This window comes from Chrysochloris asiatica, unplaced genomic scaffold, assembly GCF_000296735.1.
Source record: "Chrysochloris asiatica unplaced genomic scaffold, ChrAsi1.0 scaffold00137, whole genome shotgun sequence".
In the NCBI taxonomy this organism is placed as follows: Eukaryota; Metazoa; Chordata; class Mammalia; order Afrosoricida; family Chrysochloridae; genus Chrysochloris; species Chrysochloris asiatica.
In genome coordinates, this window is record NW_006408655.1 from 979972 (window position 1) to 998284 (window position 18313).

The 18313-nt window shown below is 37.8% G+C and overlaps 1 protein-coding gene across 1 annotated transcript in view; it reads left to right on the forward strand.

The window, feature by feature from the left end:
- Window positions 1–7953, forward strand: part of SLC39A12 (solute carrier family 39 (zinc transporter), member 12) — a 123557-nt gene extending 115604 nt beyond the window's left edge. The window contains exon 12 of the mRNA XM_006869906.1: window positions 7825–7953. Within this exon, the coding sequence (XP_006869968.1) occupies window positions 7825–7953 (129 nt within the window). The remainder of the gene's footprint in view (window positions 1–7824) is intronic.
- Window positions 7954–18313: the final 10360 nt, after the last annotated feature.

Genomic DNA, 18313 nt, shown 5'->3' on the forward strand with positions numbered 1-18313 from the left:
ATAATATATATATTAAGCATTAATAAGAACTATATTAAACCTGTGTATTTAATGGAAGGAGTCATGGTGTGGTGCTGTGGGTTAATGTGCTAGACTCCAAGGTCAGTTTGAACTAGAAACTTGGTGGTTCAAGCCCACCAGCTGCTCATCAGAAACCCTATACAGGGTTGCTATGAGTTGGAACTGACTTAACAGCACTTAACAATAGCAACAACAACAATTTAATGGAAGGACTCCTATATATTCCTTTTAAGTCATTTTTTAGAAAACTTATTAATGAATTCTCAGTAAGTGAACCTTCAAAAAGTCAAGATAAAAACCAATTGAATGTTTTGTTACCATTACTCTAAATATGTGTATAAGGGTATTTTCAAAAGATTAACTCACTTTTTTCTCCGTGTGTTACAATAAGATATTTCATTAGCTCATCAGTGCAGTGATCACCGTTTTAAAAAGTCATGCATGTATATTGGTGGTAATTATTGTTGACAAGTGCCTTTGAGTGAATTCTTACTCATGGGGACCCTGTATAGGGTTTTTGAGCAGTGGCTTATGAGTTTGAACCACCAATCTTGTGGTTAGCAGTTCAGTAGGCTGTAGGAAATTCTTGGGCTGAATCTTCCTGTCTGTGTATAAACAGAAGACTTCCAAATGGCACAGTCTGGTTTGGTTTTAAACACTAAACACTTCAGTCACTCAAGCTATGTTTTCGGGGGTTTTTTTGCTTTTGTTTTGTTTTTATTTTTAGGTTAATAGTAATGTGTGGTTGCAGGTTTGCAAGCCAAATGGTGACTTACAACAGTAAGTTTTCATTTTGTTCTTAGATATATACTTTTGGCAAGGACAAAATTAAGGCATTTGTAAATGTGACGGGGTTAGAGCGCCCATGGAATGTGTTACCCTAAGTAAATGAAACATTATTCAGAAGTTCTTCCAAAGGAGTTTCTGAATTTTCTTCCTCATTATACAAGGATAAGTATTGCTACAAATTCACAGGAATCTTCATTAGACAAAAAGAGTTAAAGATCTATTTAGAAGCAGATCTTTTTCTTGTGGTATGTATATTTATGAACATTAGGAAAGCCAGTTCTCATTAAATTGACTCTGATCTGTGGTGATAGTCAAACCGTGCTCCATAGGATTTTCAGTGACTGATTTTTCAGATGATCACCAGGCTTTTCTTCCAAGGCACTTCTAAGTAGGACTTGAACCGCCATCATTTCAATTAGCAGCTGAATACATTACCCATTTGTATAAGATGTGACTTAGGAACATTACTAAAGGGGAATGTTGAGGTGCATGCTAATAGATCTTTAATGACACTAATAAGAAACTAGGTTCATATTATAGATGGAAGTGGACAACGAAGACCTTGATTGGCATAACAGTTTGAAGCTAACGTAGGTTAAATATATGAAAAGGGCTTCAAAACATTTGTGGGAAATTGAATGGAAAGATAAAGCAACTTTTCTTTCTGAAGCTCCCTCCTCATACATCAAGGAGGGACAAAAATCTTCGTACTAAAGCATGCTTTATACATCACCCTTCTCTGTGAAAGATTTTTTCCTGGTGAGCAAGGGGTCTTCAAAAAGTTCATGTGTGAAAAAAATCCATGATCTTTCAATTCCATTTTTCTGTGAACTTTTGAAAGCCCCCTTGTATAATTACTACATTGCACCATAGCGTTTGTGGTATCTTGTATGCTTTCCTGATGTGTCTTCCCAACATTCTCTGTAAGCTTTCATTTTAAAGTCTCAGCTTGACCAGGAATGCTAATATGGATAGTGATTGAAGTTGAAAATACTTAGTATCACTTTCTAAGATGTTCAGGAATCCTAAATAAGCAGTTGACCATCATAACTAACTCTTAATTGTTGTTGCTAAGTGCCATCGAGTTGATTCCAACTCATAGCAACCCTGTATAGGGTTTCCAAGAAGCAGCTGGTGAACTTGAACTGCTGACCTTGCAGTTAAAACTGGTTTGCAGTCTGGCACATTAACCCTCAGCACCACACCAGGACTTCTCTTAATTAGATGACAGAATTTATAGGAACCAAGATCTGTAGACAAGTCACTGTGCATATGTGTATGGATGGACTCTGGTGCACTTTAGGTAATTTCTCATCTGTGCCTTGATTCAGAACTGAAAACAAGAATTTAACAATGGCAAGCAAAAGGACTGCATTTTAGGTAAAGGGCTTTTGGTGTTTTTTTTTGTTTTAATTTACCTCACAGTTCCTTGACAGTGTCTTAGCAATCATTGGTTTGAATTATGGAAGATGTTTAAAATAGATATAAAAAAGGAAGTGATTTTTCTACTTCAAGGTTTCCAATTTTTCTTGCAGAAATCTAAAGAACATCTATTTTAACACTTCCTCTGGCCAAGGATCTTCTCTTATCCCTGTCTCTTTACTTTAGTGTCAACACGCTCTAGTCATCAATTCACTCCCTCTAGTCTCAAATGTGGCACTGTGGATTAATGCTCCAGACTGCAAAGCTGTTTGAACTGCAAGGTCTGCGGTTCAAGCTCACCAGCTGCTTCTCAGAAACCCTATATAGGGTCTCTATGGGACAGAACCGACTCAACTGCACTTAACAACAAACAACGACAGTCTCAGATCAGTCAAATTGTTCAGTAACAGAATTTAACAGCCTACAGGGGGAAAGTGGAAGAAAGATGTTGCAGTCTGCTCTGGTAAAGATTATAACCTTGGAAACCCTATGGGACAGTTTTTCTACCCAACCTTTAGGATTACCATAAGTCAGAATTGCGCGCACGACAGTGTGTTTGGTTTTTAGTGTGTTAGAGGACATGAAGGAACTGGTTGGGCAGTGGTTAAACATTTGCCTGCTAACCCAAAAGTTGATGGGTTCAAACAACCAGTTGCTTTGCAGGATAAAGATGTGGCAATTTGTTTCTATAAAGACTTACACCCTTAGAAACACTATGGGCCAGTTCTACTCTGTTCATTAATGTTGACATTATGACTGGAATTGACTCAATGGCATTGGGCTTGATTTCAGTTTAGATTAAAAAGAGAACTTTTCATTCTTGGAATCCATGGGGAAATGGTGCTATTTAGACTCTTGTTGTTGTTGTTAGATGCCATCGAGCTGATTCTGACTCATAGCTACCAGATGTACAACAGAATGAAACACTGACCTGTTCTGCACCAACCTCAGGATACTTGTTATGCCTGACACCATTGCTGCTGTCACTGTGTCAGTCCATCTTGTTGGGGGTCTCCCTCTTTTTCAGGGCCCCTCCACTTTACCAAGCATGATATTCTTCTCCATGAACTGGTCCCTTCTAATAATAAGTCTGAAATATGAGAGAAAAAATCTTGTCATCTTTTCTTCTAATGAGCATTCTAGTTGTACTTCTTCCAACACAGATTTATTCATTCTTTTGGTTGTCATTCTGGTACCTTTAAAATTCTTCTCCAACACCATAACTCGAATGCATCAATTCTTCTCTGGTCTTCATTATTAATTGCCCAACTTTCACATACATATGAGGTTACTAAAAATACCATGGCTTGGATCTGACGCACCTTAGTCCTCAAACTCTTGTTAGGATTTTGTAAAACATATAAACAAAAATATCTCTAAAACATATACCCCAAAAAACAAAATCCACTGTCGCTGACTTAATTCAGGCTCATAGTGACCCCATAGAACAGAGTAAAACTGTTCCATAGGATTTCAGAGGCTGCTACCAGCTCTTCCGCGGGAGAAGATGAGGCTTTCTGCTCCCATAAAGATTTACAGCCTTGGAAACCCTGTACAGGGTCGCTATGAGTCGGAACCGACTCCATGACACAGAGCCACCACCACCAAATCTTTGCAGAAACAGACTTCCTCATCTTTATCCCACAGAACCACTGGTGGGTTCAAATCACTAACCTTTAAATTAGCAGCTCAATGCTTAACCCATTGCACCACCAGAGATCCTTCTAAAATATGTACCCTTGACAATTAATTCATATGAACCTTTACTCCCTTTCAAAATATACTAAGAGTTAAAAAACATGAGTAAAGTCAGAAGAACTAGACTGTGATAATCAGACATGGATTGAGCTTTGATATTTTATATTTGTTTCTTTTGGAAAGACTTTCTGTGGTACTCACTGGTATCTTGGTATATATCCAAGAGATATTATGGTTCCAATGTTCATCTGTAATCATGCTCAAAAATGAGCCAAGCATTGTTTCAAAAACTAGCTTAACTGGGTTTTCTTACCAAACCAATTAAAATGTAGATATGGAAAATTCAGATCCACCACCCAAATTGAGAATAAAGCTTTCATATCAGGATTAGCATATCTTTAAACTTTTTTTTTGTTGTTTTTTTGCAGTTTTGATTATCATCCATTTCTATGGCTTTTTGTACTAATGTACTCTCATAGATTTTTTTCAAACATATATTCTCTGTCTTAAAAACACAGAACCAGTGATGTGATTGATTTTTTTGTGTGATAAAGGTCAGCATGATATCTACATATTGTATTAGATATCATATACACGCAGTGACTATTTTATGCCTAATTGGACATTTTTTTCATTAGAATTTTCTATAATTTTTTTCTAATTAGATAGAGATGTATTGGTCATAATAGACAAGCACAGATTCTAGAAAGCGATCTGATCTTTGTATCTAGGTCTTTCTATGTTCACTGTTATTATTGCTTAGAGTCAGTTCTGACTCATGACAAGCCTATGTGTCACAGAGTAGAACTATAGGGTTTTGGTGGCTGCAATTTTTATGTTAGACGCACTCCAGGTCTTTTCTTCCACAGTACCCGTGGGTGGGTGTGAAGTACCAACCTTAAGGCTAGCAGTAGAATACAAACTGTCTGTACCATCTACAGACCTGCATGTCCATTGTTACAATGCTATTAATCCAACATCCACTGCAAGCATGGCAGCATTCTTGGTCGTGTTAAAGTTTGCAGGTATGGGAAAGAAATAATATTTGCTGCCATAGAGCTTGCAACTGATCGTCTCTACTTGTGGGGTTTTGTTGTTGTTGTTAAGTGCCATCGAATGGTCTGACTCATAGTGACCCTATATAGAGTTTCCAAGGAGCAACTGGTGAGTTTGAACCACCAACCTTCCCATTCAAACTGACCTTGAGGTCAAGTGCTTATCCTATGGCAAGATACATATATCAGAGTGACCGATCCTTCTGACTTTCACTAATTTGTAAATGATTTTCAATAGATCATTCGAAGGCAAAATAATAAATGCAACTGGTTTCTTTCTGTCACATATGCTGTGTTTCAGACTGTACATGGAAGATAAAATTGCACAGTCTCTGATTACTTAAAGACTCAAACATTGATTAACTTTACTTCCAAATCTTTAAATCATTGTATAGTTCCTTATTTTTTTCAGACAACATAGTTAATGCTCAGTTACAAGATGTGACTAGAATAACAGCTTGTCTTTTCTCTAGTTCTAACTGCTGTTCTTCTTTGATAAATTAATGTGATTTCTAGAAAAATGTTTCTTGGCAAAGTCTTGAAAATATGGATTATTTCTTTTTCTCATGATGACTTTGCATGGATTCATGTGGAGAAAAATGTTTCAGACAAAATATAAATGCAGTGGTGAAAATTGTTTGGGTACATCAGATGGAACTTCAGATAAATTTTCAAATCATCAATATTTTAATGCATTGTCATTTTAGAAAGTTCACTTTCTAATTTCTAACTTTGCCTCAGACTTCCTCAAACTTGGTTGGGGAAAATCTGGATTTGGACAGGAAGAGAGTCAATACTCAAACGTTTTAGATATAAAATCACACAGTTAAAATTGATATGTTGAAGAATATTATATCTTAAGCAGTCTCAGGTCTGACCAAACCAAAAAATGCCACAACTTTTAAGAACAGTGACTTGATTTTTTTTTTTTTTTTTAATTGCCTAAGCTTACGGTGCCTAGTATGGTACTGTAGGATAAGTACTGGGCCAAACGGTCAGCATGAACCACAAGGTCAGCAGTTCAAACTCACCAGCCACTCCTCTGAAACCCTAAGCACAGTCACTATGACTTGATGGCATTTAACAACAATAAGCTTATAGACCTGCTGTTTTCTTATGGTGTCTCACATAGGATAAAATTGAATCAATGTGTTTATAAGATCTTCCAGCATGGTACAGGTCCATGTACTAAATCAAAGGAAATAGGAAAAGCTATAAACCAATTGTTAACTGTATGAGCAATGCTATGATCCCATTGAATTTAAACACATTTCAATGAAATATTTCCATTTCCCTCTGCTAAGTCATTTTACTACATGATTTGAAACAGATGAAAATATTTTATCCAGATTCTATGGATTTTCATAATGGGATTTTAAATTTATTATAATTAATGATGATTCATATAATTTTTCTCAAAAGAAGCATGGTAAAAACAAGCAAAAAACAAAAAAACACTAACAGAGCACTTAATATGTTTAAGGGCATCCTTCCAGAACAGAAGTTTGGGTTCTTACTTTTACCACTATTCCATGCTAAGGTGTTGGGTGTCAGGTCACAATAATCCAAATACTCATTCCATGGATTTAGCTCATTAAAAGGAAGGGAATATTCATGTCCAGCATACTAAAATGGAGTATTTAGAATGGTCCTATAAAGGCATTGAAAATTATGTCAACCAGATGCCTTTGACTCAATTCTAACTCATAGTGATCACATATGTGTCAGAGTAGAACTGTACTCCATAGAGTTTTTAATGGCCAATATTCCAAAAAGAGATAGGCCTTTTTTCTATGGTGCCTCTGAGTGGATTTGAAGTGCACCTTTCAGTTAGCAGCTGACTGTGGTAACTGTTTGCATCATCTAGGGACTCTATAGGTCTAAAATCTTTAGGTATTTTATATGTTTGAGCTTCTTTTTTTATATTAGATAAAATAATCCAGTAATTTTGTACTCTCTCCTTCCTAGAACCTTTGAGGAGTTTTGAGTATCATGACCGGGAAAGGGTGATAGGGTAAAGTTGAAAATGCTACTAGCGTTTAGTGAGTAAAGACCAGGAATGCCAATAAAAATCCTACAGGAGAGCCCCTACAACAAAATTATCAAGAATTATCAGGCCCAAAGGCAATAATATTAAGGTAAAAAAAACCCTGGAGTAACAGATTTCAATTGGAGGAACTAATCTCTGGTGACCTAGAGATCCTATAGTTCAATAGAAGCAACTGTGTTGTGGAAGAGATGTAGTCATGCTGACCTCAGAACGAGGGATTTGAAATAAAGTATGACTTTATTGTTGGGATACTTAACACAGGTTCCTGAGTGAACATTTCCCTCAAAAATGTGTATGGCATTTCACAACCACCCCATTTATCTCTCTGGAAATAATAATAATAAAAATAGCCGTAGGAGATCATATTTTTACTGTTACAAAGGTCAGGAAGACCTTGGTCATCTCTTTGAAAATGCTTTGTGATAGTCCATAAATAGAACTGTCAAAGATACTAGTTTCCAGGTATTTATCAATCTGACATTTAAACATTTGCTGAAAACAAAAGTAAGGAGTGAGGTTATGCTTTTAGTCTATAACTATCTCTTTTAAAGACTTCTAGCAACACTAGGTTCTTTATAACCATCCTCCCATACAAAAGGTACAACCAAATGAATTACTTTATATTTTTAAATTATGCTACAAGTAGGTATTAAGCATTTTGAAAACTGTTTTTGGAATTTTAAAGGTTACTACGTTCTGAATGACACAGTATCTCATGTTTTCCCACCAAACTTTTTCCCAGCAGTGAATATATCTGGATCTTATTCTGGTGTTTCATTCTTTTTTTAGCTTCCTGAAATGACTCATGTTCAAACACAGCGACCGTGGTTGATGTTTCTCCTGCAAAACCTTGGATTGATCCTAGGTTGGCTCTCTCTCTTACTGTTGGCTATATATGAACAAAATATTAGCATATAGAGGCTTTGTAAGGATTCTCAAAATTCTTCCAAAATAAACTTACATGGTTTCACTTTGTTGTTGTTGTTTTTGTACTATATAATGGTTTGTAAGTTGAGTCTTTTATCTTAAGTAATGTGCATATTTTAATTCATTAACTTATTCATTTTATAATGCAATTTTGTTTTTATGAATATTTAAAATTGGGTTGTCCTTCCTTGACATTTTTATTTTGGTTTACAACTTTGTGATGGAACTCATACTGTTTTCAATAATTCGTAAATACTGAACTAATCCTAGGAAGCTTCCCAAAATATTTTGCTTTCCAAACAAAGATTTGTAGTATTTGAAGTGGACTGATTCCTAAGGCTTAAAGGCTTAGATGCTATAATGGGCTAAATGGGCATTCTTTTCTATGTAATAATAAGTCATAAGCAAGCTAAATTATAAGAAATGCAATAAAATCTAGTCTTATTGTGATGTCTTATATCACATTCTATTATTGAATGTCAGTTTCTGAATCATCTCTCTCAAAATCAATGTAGTAGAGTTCAACAGGAAACCTTACCTGCTGGCTCATATGTGTCCACGTATAAGCAATCTTGAAAATTCTAAAAGATAAATGTATCAGCATTCTTCTGTAGAATCATCAGATACAATTGATTCCAGACAAAGAGGGCTGGAAACCAAAGTATAAATCAAAACTTTGAAAAATAACAGAACTTAAGTTAGGTAGTAGATTAATGTCTGAATTCTTACAGATTTAACAGAATGTAGTTATTGGAAGACTCTTACTAACAAATGACAGATATTTTATATTATTTTTGAGGAAACATAGAACACAGATGGATATCATTCAGTACGTTCATGAAATTAACAAACAGCATTACGGATTAAACTAGAAAAAATATTAAAATAGAAAACAACCCAGGTTTTAATCATTTTCCTAGAAAATATATACTCTACTTTTGGGGAGGAGTATTTTGAGTTGCAGAGTAGCTCATTTGACTTGCAAAATGACTCATTGTATTAATTCAAATACATCTTTTCTGCCTCTGGCCCACAGTAGATATGTACTCTTTGCCATGCTCCACCCAATATTACTTTTCTTGGCCGCTTGTTCTTTGATTTCTTCTTCAGTTGTCTTCAGAGCTTGATTTAAGAGGACAACTCAGTAGTTCTCAAACTTTGGGACATGTCAGAAACACCTGGAGGATTTGTTAAAAGGCAGATTGCTGCCCCTTTCCTAGAGTTTCTGGTTCTGTGGCTCTAGAGTTGGGAAGGGCCCCCAGCACTCCTCAATCAGTTTATCATACTGTGGTGACGTGCATGTTGCTGTGACTCTGTGGAAACTATACCACCAGTATTTTAAATACAAGCAAGGTAAACCTGTGGTGGAGAGGTTTCAGCTGAGTTGGAACTGATGAACAATGTTGGAACAATGGCACCTAACAACAGGGTAGGGCCCGAGACTTTGACTTCTAATGAGTTTGGAGTTCCAGGTACTGCTGCTCTGACTGTTGGTGCTGCCACCACCTTGAACACCATTGATGCTGGAGGACCAGACTTCAAAAGACAGTGGGCTGCTCAACACCGATAAGGGGAAGTGAGGGAAAAACAGCAATGAAGCAGTGAGCTAAGCCCTACAACGTTCAATAGACTTCTGTGAACCCGGGTGAAGATCTGGTTGGCCAGCAGTGTAGCAAGACCTGGGGACTCTTGGGCCCAGAGTCAGTGACATAGCCACAGAGGACTAGAGTGGAGAGTGAAGTGTCCAGCTGATAAGAAGAGAGGGCATATGCATAAGAACACCCACACTTGCAGATAATACCCACTTATCCTGGCTTCAGTGACTGGATGATCAGAGCTCAATCAGAAGTACAAAGAAGAGGGGGAAAAAAAAAAAGTATTCTCATACAATTTGATGAACTTGACCTACACGTATGGAAACAGTAGCTCAAGAGAGCGAACAAGTCCTTACAGCAAGAATCATTCCCACCCCCTCCACACACAGAGTAGACAGGGATGGGTAACTTGGACATTGGCTACCCAAAATGGGGCGTGTGGGGCTACAAAGGCAAGAAGTGACTGGCTTACAAGCTTTCAAGAGGGAATCTAGATCCAGAGGGCATGGAGGAAGGTAGAATCTCCAGTGAGTAGTATTCAATCTGTCTAGGCGGGGTTGATGCAATGAAATGCAGACGGGTCTCTTGTGATACAATATTGAATAATTGTTATCAGGACTGATTGTGAGGGTTGGAAATGTAAAGGTCGATGTTTTATAGCAAGGAGGGGAGTGATTAACTTTTCAGTCTAGGAGCGGAGGTCCCTAGGACCATCAAGGGAGAAGAGCAGAGAGTGGGACCCTACCCAGAGAAGCAGTGATGCTTGAAATGGAGCCAGAGATGATGACGTGGAGCAATGGAGCAGCTGGAGACTCTAGACCCAGAGAGGGAGAGCGACTGTGTGCTGAAGACCTGGGGGGTACGGGGGTGGTGGTGGTAAGGATTACATGGAGGGGATTGTAACCATGGCAATGAGAGACAATATAAAATAGAATGAATGTAAAACTAATGTTCTCTCATGTAAACTATCACATAATTCACAATAAAACATTAAAAAAAAAAAAAAAAAGACAGTTGGCATACAGCTCTGTTGATGAAAAGCCCAGTGCTTTTGAGTAAGTGGGTTAATACTCCTGCAAGTCTCAGGATTATTGTTGGAGTTTTCTCATATGATTTCCTAGCTTAAAGCCCCTTCTCTTTCCCCTCTTGTCTTAGAGCCTAGGGTCAGTCCAGGAATTACTGGATGAGGAACCAGCCGATAGTACTTTTAGTTATATTTACCGTGATGGCTAAGCAGATCTGACACTTAGCGCCTTGTCCTTACTTTCTTAGGAAATACTTTATAGTTGAACGAACACCCCTTTGTGAAGGTAAACACAGTGTGGAGGTCACATACAAAAAGAAACTGTGACCATCTGTGTTTGGGTTTCTATGACCAGGCTCTGAGTTTGACATTAAGCCTTAATTTAAGACAATTTAATTAGAAAAGCTCTGATGAATGACTTCATTCCAAGTTTAAGTTTGGAGTATTTTAGGGCTGGTTAGATTAAATATTTTGGTGTGAGATACATCATAATCTTCAAGTTAGAAGGGGTTTGACTTAACTGTATTGTAAGGAGGGCATCGCTGGCTTCTGCAAACCATTAAGCACTTGGCTACTAGCCAAAAGATTGGAGGTTTTAATCCACCCAGAGATTTCATAGAAGAAATCTACTTCTCAAAGTCCATCCATTGAAAACCCTATGTAACACTTATACCCTGACATATATGGAATCATATTAGACACAATTGATTTGATGACAACTGGTTTGGGTTGTTTTGTTTTATTTTAATGATGAAGTTGGGAGTAAGGTACAGAGGGGCTTGAAGGGAGCCAGTCTAAAGTTGGAAAGCTTAGAAGGATATGTTCAGTGAGTATATTCCAGGTCTTTGTCCAGTATGCCCTTATCGTCAGGGGTCATCTGCCAGAGTCATCCCAAGGCTAGTGAGATGAGCTCTTCTCTAGGCCCTCTATTCTTCACCTGATCTATCTGCCTTAGGTTACTGACACTTTTCTAATGTGCATCAGTGTTCACACAGTACACCAATATCGTGCAATGGACTCCAGTCAACCAGAAGCAATCTTAGAACGATTAGAATATTTTACTTTAAAATTGCATGGTATTTCTATGAATATTATGATAACTGTTTTCCACCTTATATGGACAGACCCAAATATGGAACAGCTGAACATTGTCATCCCTTCTTAGTTACATGTTATTCACTGAGCTTTCTGGTAAATGGTGTTTTCCTTGAAACTAAATTTCTCAATATTTACAATATTTCTGTTTACTAGGTCTAAATTTAGGATTCATCTTTATTTTTACTTGGTGATGAATTTGATTTTTAGTCACTGAACTAGAAAAATTCCTGGGGAAAAATCAAAGAGCAAATCAGACAGAAATCTGATCCAAAGATTCATCATCCATTGACAGAGCCAAACATGTTTTGGGAAAGAGGAATTGGTATCTTTCTGTGATTCTGAGTGCAGAGCCTGGGAGGATGATTCCACAGAACCAGTCATATAGAAGGTGTCTATTAATTATGGCCACAGTTGCCCTCTGCCACAGTTGTTCAAGCTCACCAGCTGCTCCTTGGAAACCCTATACAGAGTTGCTATGGGTCAGAATCGACTCAACAGCACTTAACAACAACAACTTATCCCAGAACCTAGACTTTGGAGCTGACACGATGATATGGAACCAACTCAACTGGTTTTTCCTCTTGAAAGCTGGAGAAGAATGGTCAGTTGGGAAGCTGCTAATGACTAGACTAGAACAGTATTCAGGTTGGGGCTTTTGGGTGATGATTAATAATACAGGCTCTTAATTGGAATCTTGATTCAAATTCCAGGTAGGCCACCTAATAGCCTTGTAGCTTATTGGAACATCCATTTCCTTTTCTGTAAAATGGGGCTAAAAATAAAACTTACCTCACAGTTATGTTGAGGTCAAAATGGAATATGCTCATGAAGTACTTAGCACAGTGCCTGGAACATACTAATGATTCAATAAATATTAAATCATTATCATCATCCCTGGTATGCCCTTCCTTCATTACAGTTTGACAAGTAAGTTAGCTCTCCAAGCTGTACCAAGGAAGTGCCTTTCTGGGTAGAGAATGAAGATAAACCTTTGTATATATTCAGTCTTTTGAATTGTCTTTAATGTTCTTTTCATCTTATCTTACCTCCAGAACCAAGACACAAGACTCCTCTGGTTTACCCCACTCCACCCCAGGAAGGCTTATTCCATGGGTCACAATACTCATTGTGCATTGCTCTGGCTTATTCATTATCTCTTATCATAATTGAAATCTTATTATGTTCCATTCCAGCACTGCTTCCTGGGATGTGCTTGTGAGTAATGCAACCCATTGGAGAGGAACCTGTCTGAGGCCATGGTTATTGTCCCAACTTGACTTCAACTCAGGGTAGAGCATAACTTAGCTCATCATACTCCCATTCCCTAACCCCCATCACTAGTGCACCTGCCGAGGGAATGCAACCAGCCTTGAGAAGAGTGTAGCACTGTCAGGGTTGACAGAAAGTTGGTTTGCTGGAGGCCTGATCTGTTTAAACAAGGCAATGCCCTCTCTGGGGATGTTCCAGCAGGCAGTATACACAGCCTGTCCTCCCACAGAAGACATTGTACACAATGAATCTCTGTGTTAGTGGGAACTGGACATGCCTACACTAGCACCCCTTAATATGGGGGATAAACCCCAAGTTATCATGCTTCTATAGGTAGTTCTTAAGACTCCATGCAAATTTAAGAAGTCTAATAAGCCAAATCCAACATCTTTCTCTCCATTTGTCATACTTCATATACATGACTCATGTGGACAGTGTCTAGTATGATGCTGGAAGCTATGCCTCAGGTATTTCAAATACCAGCAGGTCACCCAGGATGGGCTCTGCCTCACTCCCATTTACATCCATGGCTTGACTCAGGGCTTTGTAGGCTATCTGGAATTCCTGGCTTATTTATTAGAAGTATCTCATGATCATAGTGTTTTTTCCTTAAATAGCAGGCTATGCAGACTGCCTATGGCTTAGCCCACAATTTCACATAGTGCTAGAGCTAATTTTAGATATTTAACTCAACTCCTAAATTTTTGTAATAATGATGTAATAGCAAACACTATATAAAACTTAACCATAAGCTAGACATTATGTATATGATGCCATTTAATCTCTTAGGTCCTAGATTGTAGGTATAATACTGTTTTCATCCCCATTTTACAGATGAAGAATTTGAGGCTCACAGAGGTCACTTAACTTGTCCAAGATTACAGAGATAAAATAGGTTGTCTCCAGAGTCTGCAATCTTCATCCCTTCCTCACATTCTCTCTCCAGAGGGGAAACTGAGGTTTGGTGAGTCTACATGGTGACCCATGCTCAAATCTTCAAAAAGAAAATGTTCTAGGACTATACACCAGAACAATCTTTACAATCTTTCCTGGTCCCACTCAATTCAACCTTGTCTTCAGGAATTCTCAATCAAGTTTCAATCTCTCTGAGGTTGCTTTTAGTAATCTAGTTCATGGCCATTTCTCCCTATAAAGATTCACCATCTGTGCACCAAGTGTTTGCATTACCAACTTGGTAAAGTGTGAATGTGTGAAATTGCTGAATGTGTGAAAGGCTAGACAAAATGTTCTGAGGATCTAGGCCTAGATCCATCACTAAACATGTATGAGTTTTCAGCTCTCCATTTCCTTCTCTGAGGAATGAGATTTGAGCATGTTATCTCTTAGATTTTCATAACACTAACCTTGTAATTCTGTTTAGAGATGTTCTTCCTGATGGAAGTAGTGTTTGCAATCACCACAGCATATCAAGCAGTACACAACTTAGGGTAGTTGTTTATTATTCTTGTGGAAGTCACTATACTGGATTGACTAATGCCCCTGCCCCTGCAAAAAAGGAAAAAAAAAACAAAACCATGTCCATCTGGAAGTTCAGAATACAATCTTACTTGGAAATAGGGTCTTGAGTCACACTTGAGTTAAAAACAAAAACACAAAAACACTGCCAGTGAGTGGATTCTGACTTAGAGCAACCTGTATAGAGTTTCAAGGCTGTAAATCTATGGGAGCAGAAAGCCTCATCTTTATCCTGAAGAGTGGTTGGTGGGTTTGAACTGTCAACATTGGGTTAGTTGAAAAATGCTTATTCTACAGAACCACAGGCCTCTTCCTGGAGTAAAGTGAGTTCTAAATCCAATGTCACTGATGTCTTCATAAGAAGAAGAAAATTTTAACACAGAGATCTACACAGAGGGAAGATGTCTGAGGGAAGATGGGAACTGAAGTGAGAATGATGCATTTCCAAGCCAAAGATTGTTGCAGCCATTAGAAGGCGGAAAAGGCAAGGAAGGATTCTTCCCTAAAGCCTCAGGAGGAACTTGGGCCTGCTGACACCTTGGTTTTAGGCTTCTGGCTTTCAGAATTGTGAGAGAACAAATTTCTGTTGTCTTAAGACACCAGTTTGTGGTTATTTGTTGCAACATCCCTAGGAAACTAATGCAGTCGTTATGGAAGAGAATTCTCAGCCAATAAAGCCCCTGTGAATTTCATGAGCATAAGTGTTTGAGGACTAGTGTTCAAAAAGCACATATTAATGACTTACTTCAAAGCAGAATAGAGTTATTAATGAGGCTTCCCACATTCTTATTCACAAACCAGATAAATACCAAGAAAATATGATTACTAATGTAATGGCACAAAGCAGGGCGACATTGAACTATGTCTGTATAATAGATGTCCATATAATAGAATAAGGGCTCCAAAATATGACAATCAAGTTGGAAACAAATGTCAAATGGTAAGGTTAAGAGTAAGCCTCCAAATTAAGTCTCAAAGCAGTCGGTGAAAATGATGTTCTATGATGATTTTGTACACATTTTGTTAGAAACATCCCTGTTTGTTTTAATTTTTGCTATTGTAAAATGATTAGCTTTTTAAAAAATTAATGATGTTCTTGTTCATCATCTTTCAATCTTTTTGTTTTTTAATTACATTTTGTTAATGTATGTGGATGCTCAGAATGCCACTGGAACTTTCTGATGGAAGCCAAAAAAAGGGAATGAGAGCCTGCTCTCTTGGCCTCCTCCTTCCCTTCCTACAGAAATCTCTGATGGATCCCAACAAGGCTTGTTGGAAGATAAAATGCAGCACTATATACAAACATTGTAAATATTTATTGATAAGAAAAAATGTCCATGACTCTTGGAATACAAATAGCAATTTTCCAATGAGCATGTAATTCTGGTTTGTGACTACACAGTATCGTTATGGATTGAATTTCCGCCCCCCCCCCCCCCCCCCCCCCCAATACAAGTTAACTTGACTAGATGAAGATCCTCCATGGTTTGGCAGTTCTGTAATGATATAATTATTCCATGTGATATGATCAGTCAATCAGTTGTAAAGGAATTAGGGTGGGATTTAGTACATTCACTTACATCATAACGGTGATCAGCATCATGGGAATTTTCCTGGGGTGTGGTCTTTGCCACATTTTATATTCTTACTGTTGATATTCTGTTGAGTTGGTTCTGACTCACAAGTCACCCAATATAGAGTTTCTGTGAGTATCTGGTGGACTTGACCTATCAACCATGTGGTTACCAGTCCATTGTTTATCCTAGAGCAACTCACCTCTTATTTTATAAGAAATAAAAGAAGAGATAAGTGAGCAGAAAGAAGGGGACCACCAAGAAAAAAGAGCTTGGACTGACCACATCCTTTGGGCCTAGGCTTCCTGTGCTGAGAATTTCCTAGACACGGGGGCAGATTAATACCAAGACATATGGAGATTTTCAAGAAATGTTGGGCCCACAGGTGTTAAAGGGAGATAAGGACATTCCCCCTGTCCTGAGAGAGAAAGAAAGCTTTCCCATAGAGCTGGTGTCCTGAATTCAGACTTTGAATTCCCTAAACTGTGAGAGAATACATTTCTGTTTGTTAAAGAAACCCACTTGTGGTACATATTTTTGTCATAACATCATTAGATAATTAAGACACATATATGTCTTATATTTTGCATGCATACACATATAGGATAATCTCTGAAATATTATACACTGAAATGTGTTGTTAAGTGCCATAAAGTTGGTTCCAACTCACAGCAACCCTATGTAAGATTTCTGAGAAGCAACTGGTGTGGTTAGCAGTGAAGTGCTTATCCTACAGCATCACATCAGGATTATCCACTGAAGTGTAGTTGATGGTTATTTTCTAAGGAAGAGTTTTAATGTGCTAGATTACATGTATTTGTTTTCTTAAAAGACAAACAACTGCCTTCCCTGTTGTGAACAGGTACCAGATAAGCATGCCCTTTATCACCACTCCTATTCAATCTTGTTTCAGAAGACTTAGCCAGAGCTATAAGGTAAGATAGGGAAATTAAAGATGGAGTCCTGGTGTGGTGCTGTGGGTTAATGTGTCAGACTGCAAAGCCATTTGAAGTGCAAGATTGGTGGTTCAAGCTCACCAGCTGCTCCTCAGAAACCCTATACAGGGTTGCTATGGGTCGGAACTGACTCAACGGCACTTAACAACAACAACAAATTGGCAAAGAGGAAGTGAAACTCTCTCTGTTTGCAGACAATATGATCCTATACATAGAAAACCCCAAAAACTCAGCAAGAAAAACTACTGGAACTCACGGGAAGATTCAGCAAAGTGGCAGGGTACAAGATCAACATACAAAAATCAGTTGGATTCCTCTTTATTAATAATGACAACACTGAAAAGGAAAGTAGGAGAGCAATGCCATTTACAATAGCCACCCAAAGAATGACATATCTAGGAATACATGTAGCCAGAGAAACAAAGGATCCATGCAAAGAAAACTACAAAACACTACTACAAGAAACCAAAAAAAACTTACAAAAATGGAAGAATATACCATGGTCCTGGATAGGAAGACTTAAAATTGTGAAAATGTCAACACTACACAAAGCAATTTACATACATACAAAGGAATCCCAATGCAGATTCCAATGACATTCTTTAGAGAGATGAGAAAAACAATTACAAACTTTATATGGAAAGGAAAGAGACACAGGTTAAGCAAAGCACTGCTTAAGAAGAAGAACAAATTTGAAGGCCTGCCACTCCCTGATTTCAAAATTTACTACATGGCTACAGCGATCAAAACAGCCGGGTACTGGTACAGTGAAAGATACATAGATCAATGGAACAGAATTGAGAATCCAGAAATTAACCCATCCACATATAGCCAACTGATCTTTGACAAAGGGCCAAAGTACATTGAGTGGGCAAGACATAGTCTCTTCAGCAGATGGTGCTAGAAGGACTGGGAATAGATATGCAAAAGATTGAAACAAGACCTTTACCTCAAATCATAAACAAAGACCAACTCAGCATGGATTAAAGACCTAAATGTGAATCCCATAATTATAAATGTCATCAATGAAAAGATAGGGATAATCTGAGAAACTGGGTTCTATGAAAAAAAACAAACACAACGCAGCATCAGGATTGGAGGAAGACTCATTAACAACCTGCGATGTGCAAATGCTACAACCTTGCTTGCTGAAAGTGAAGAGGACTTAAAACATTTACTGGTGGAGATCAAAGAGCACAGCTTTCTGTATGGATTACATCCTAATATAAATAAAACAAAAATCCTCACCACTGGACCAATAAACAACATTCTTATCAATGGAGAAAAGATTGAAGTTATCAAAGGACTTCATTCTTGGATCAACTATCAACACTCATGGAAGCAGCAGTCAAGAAATCA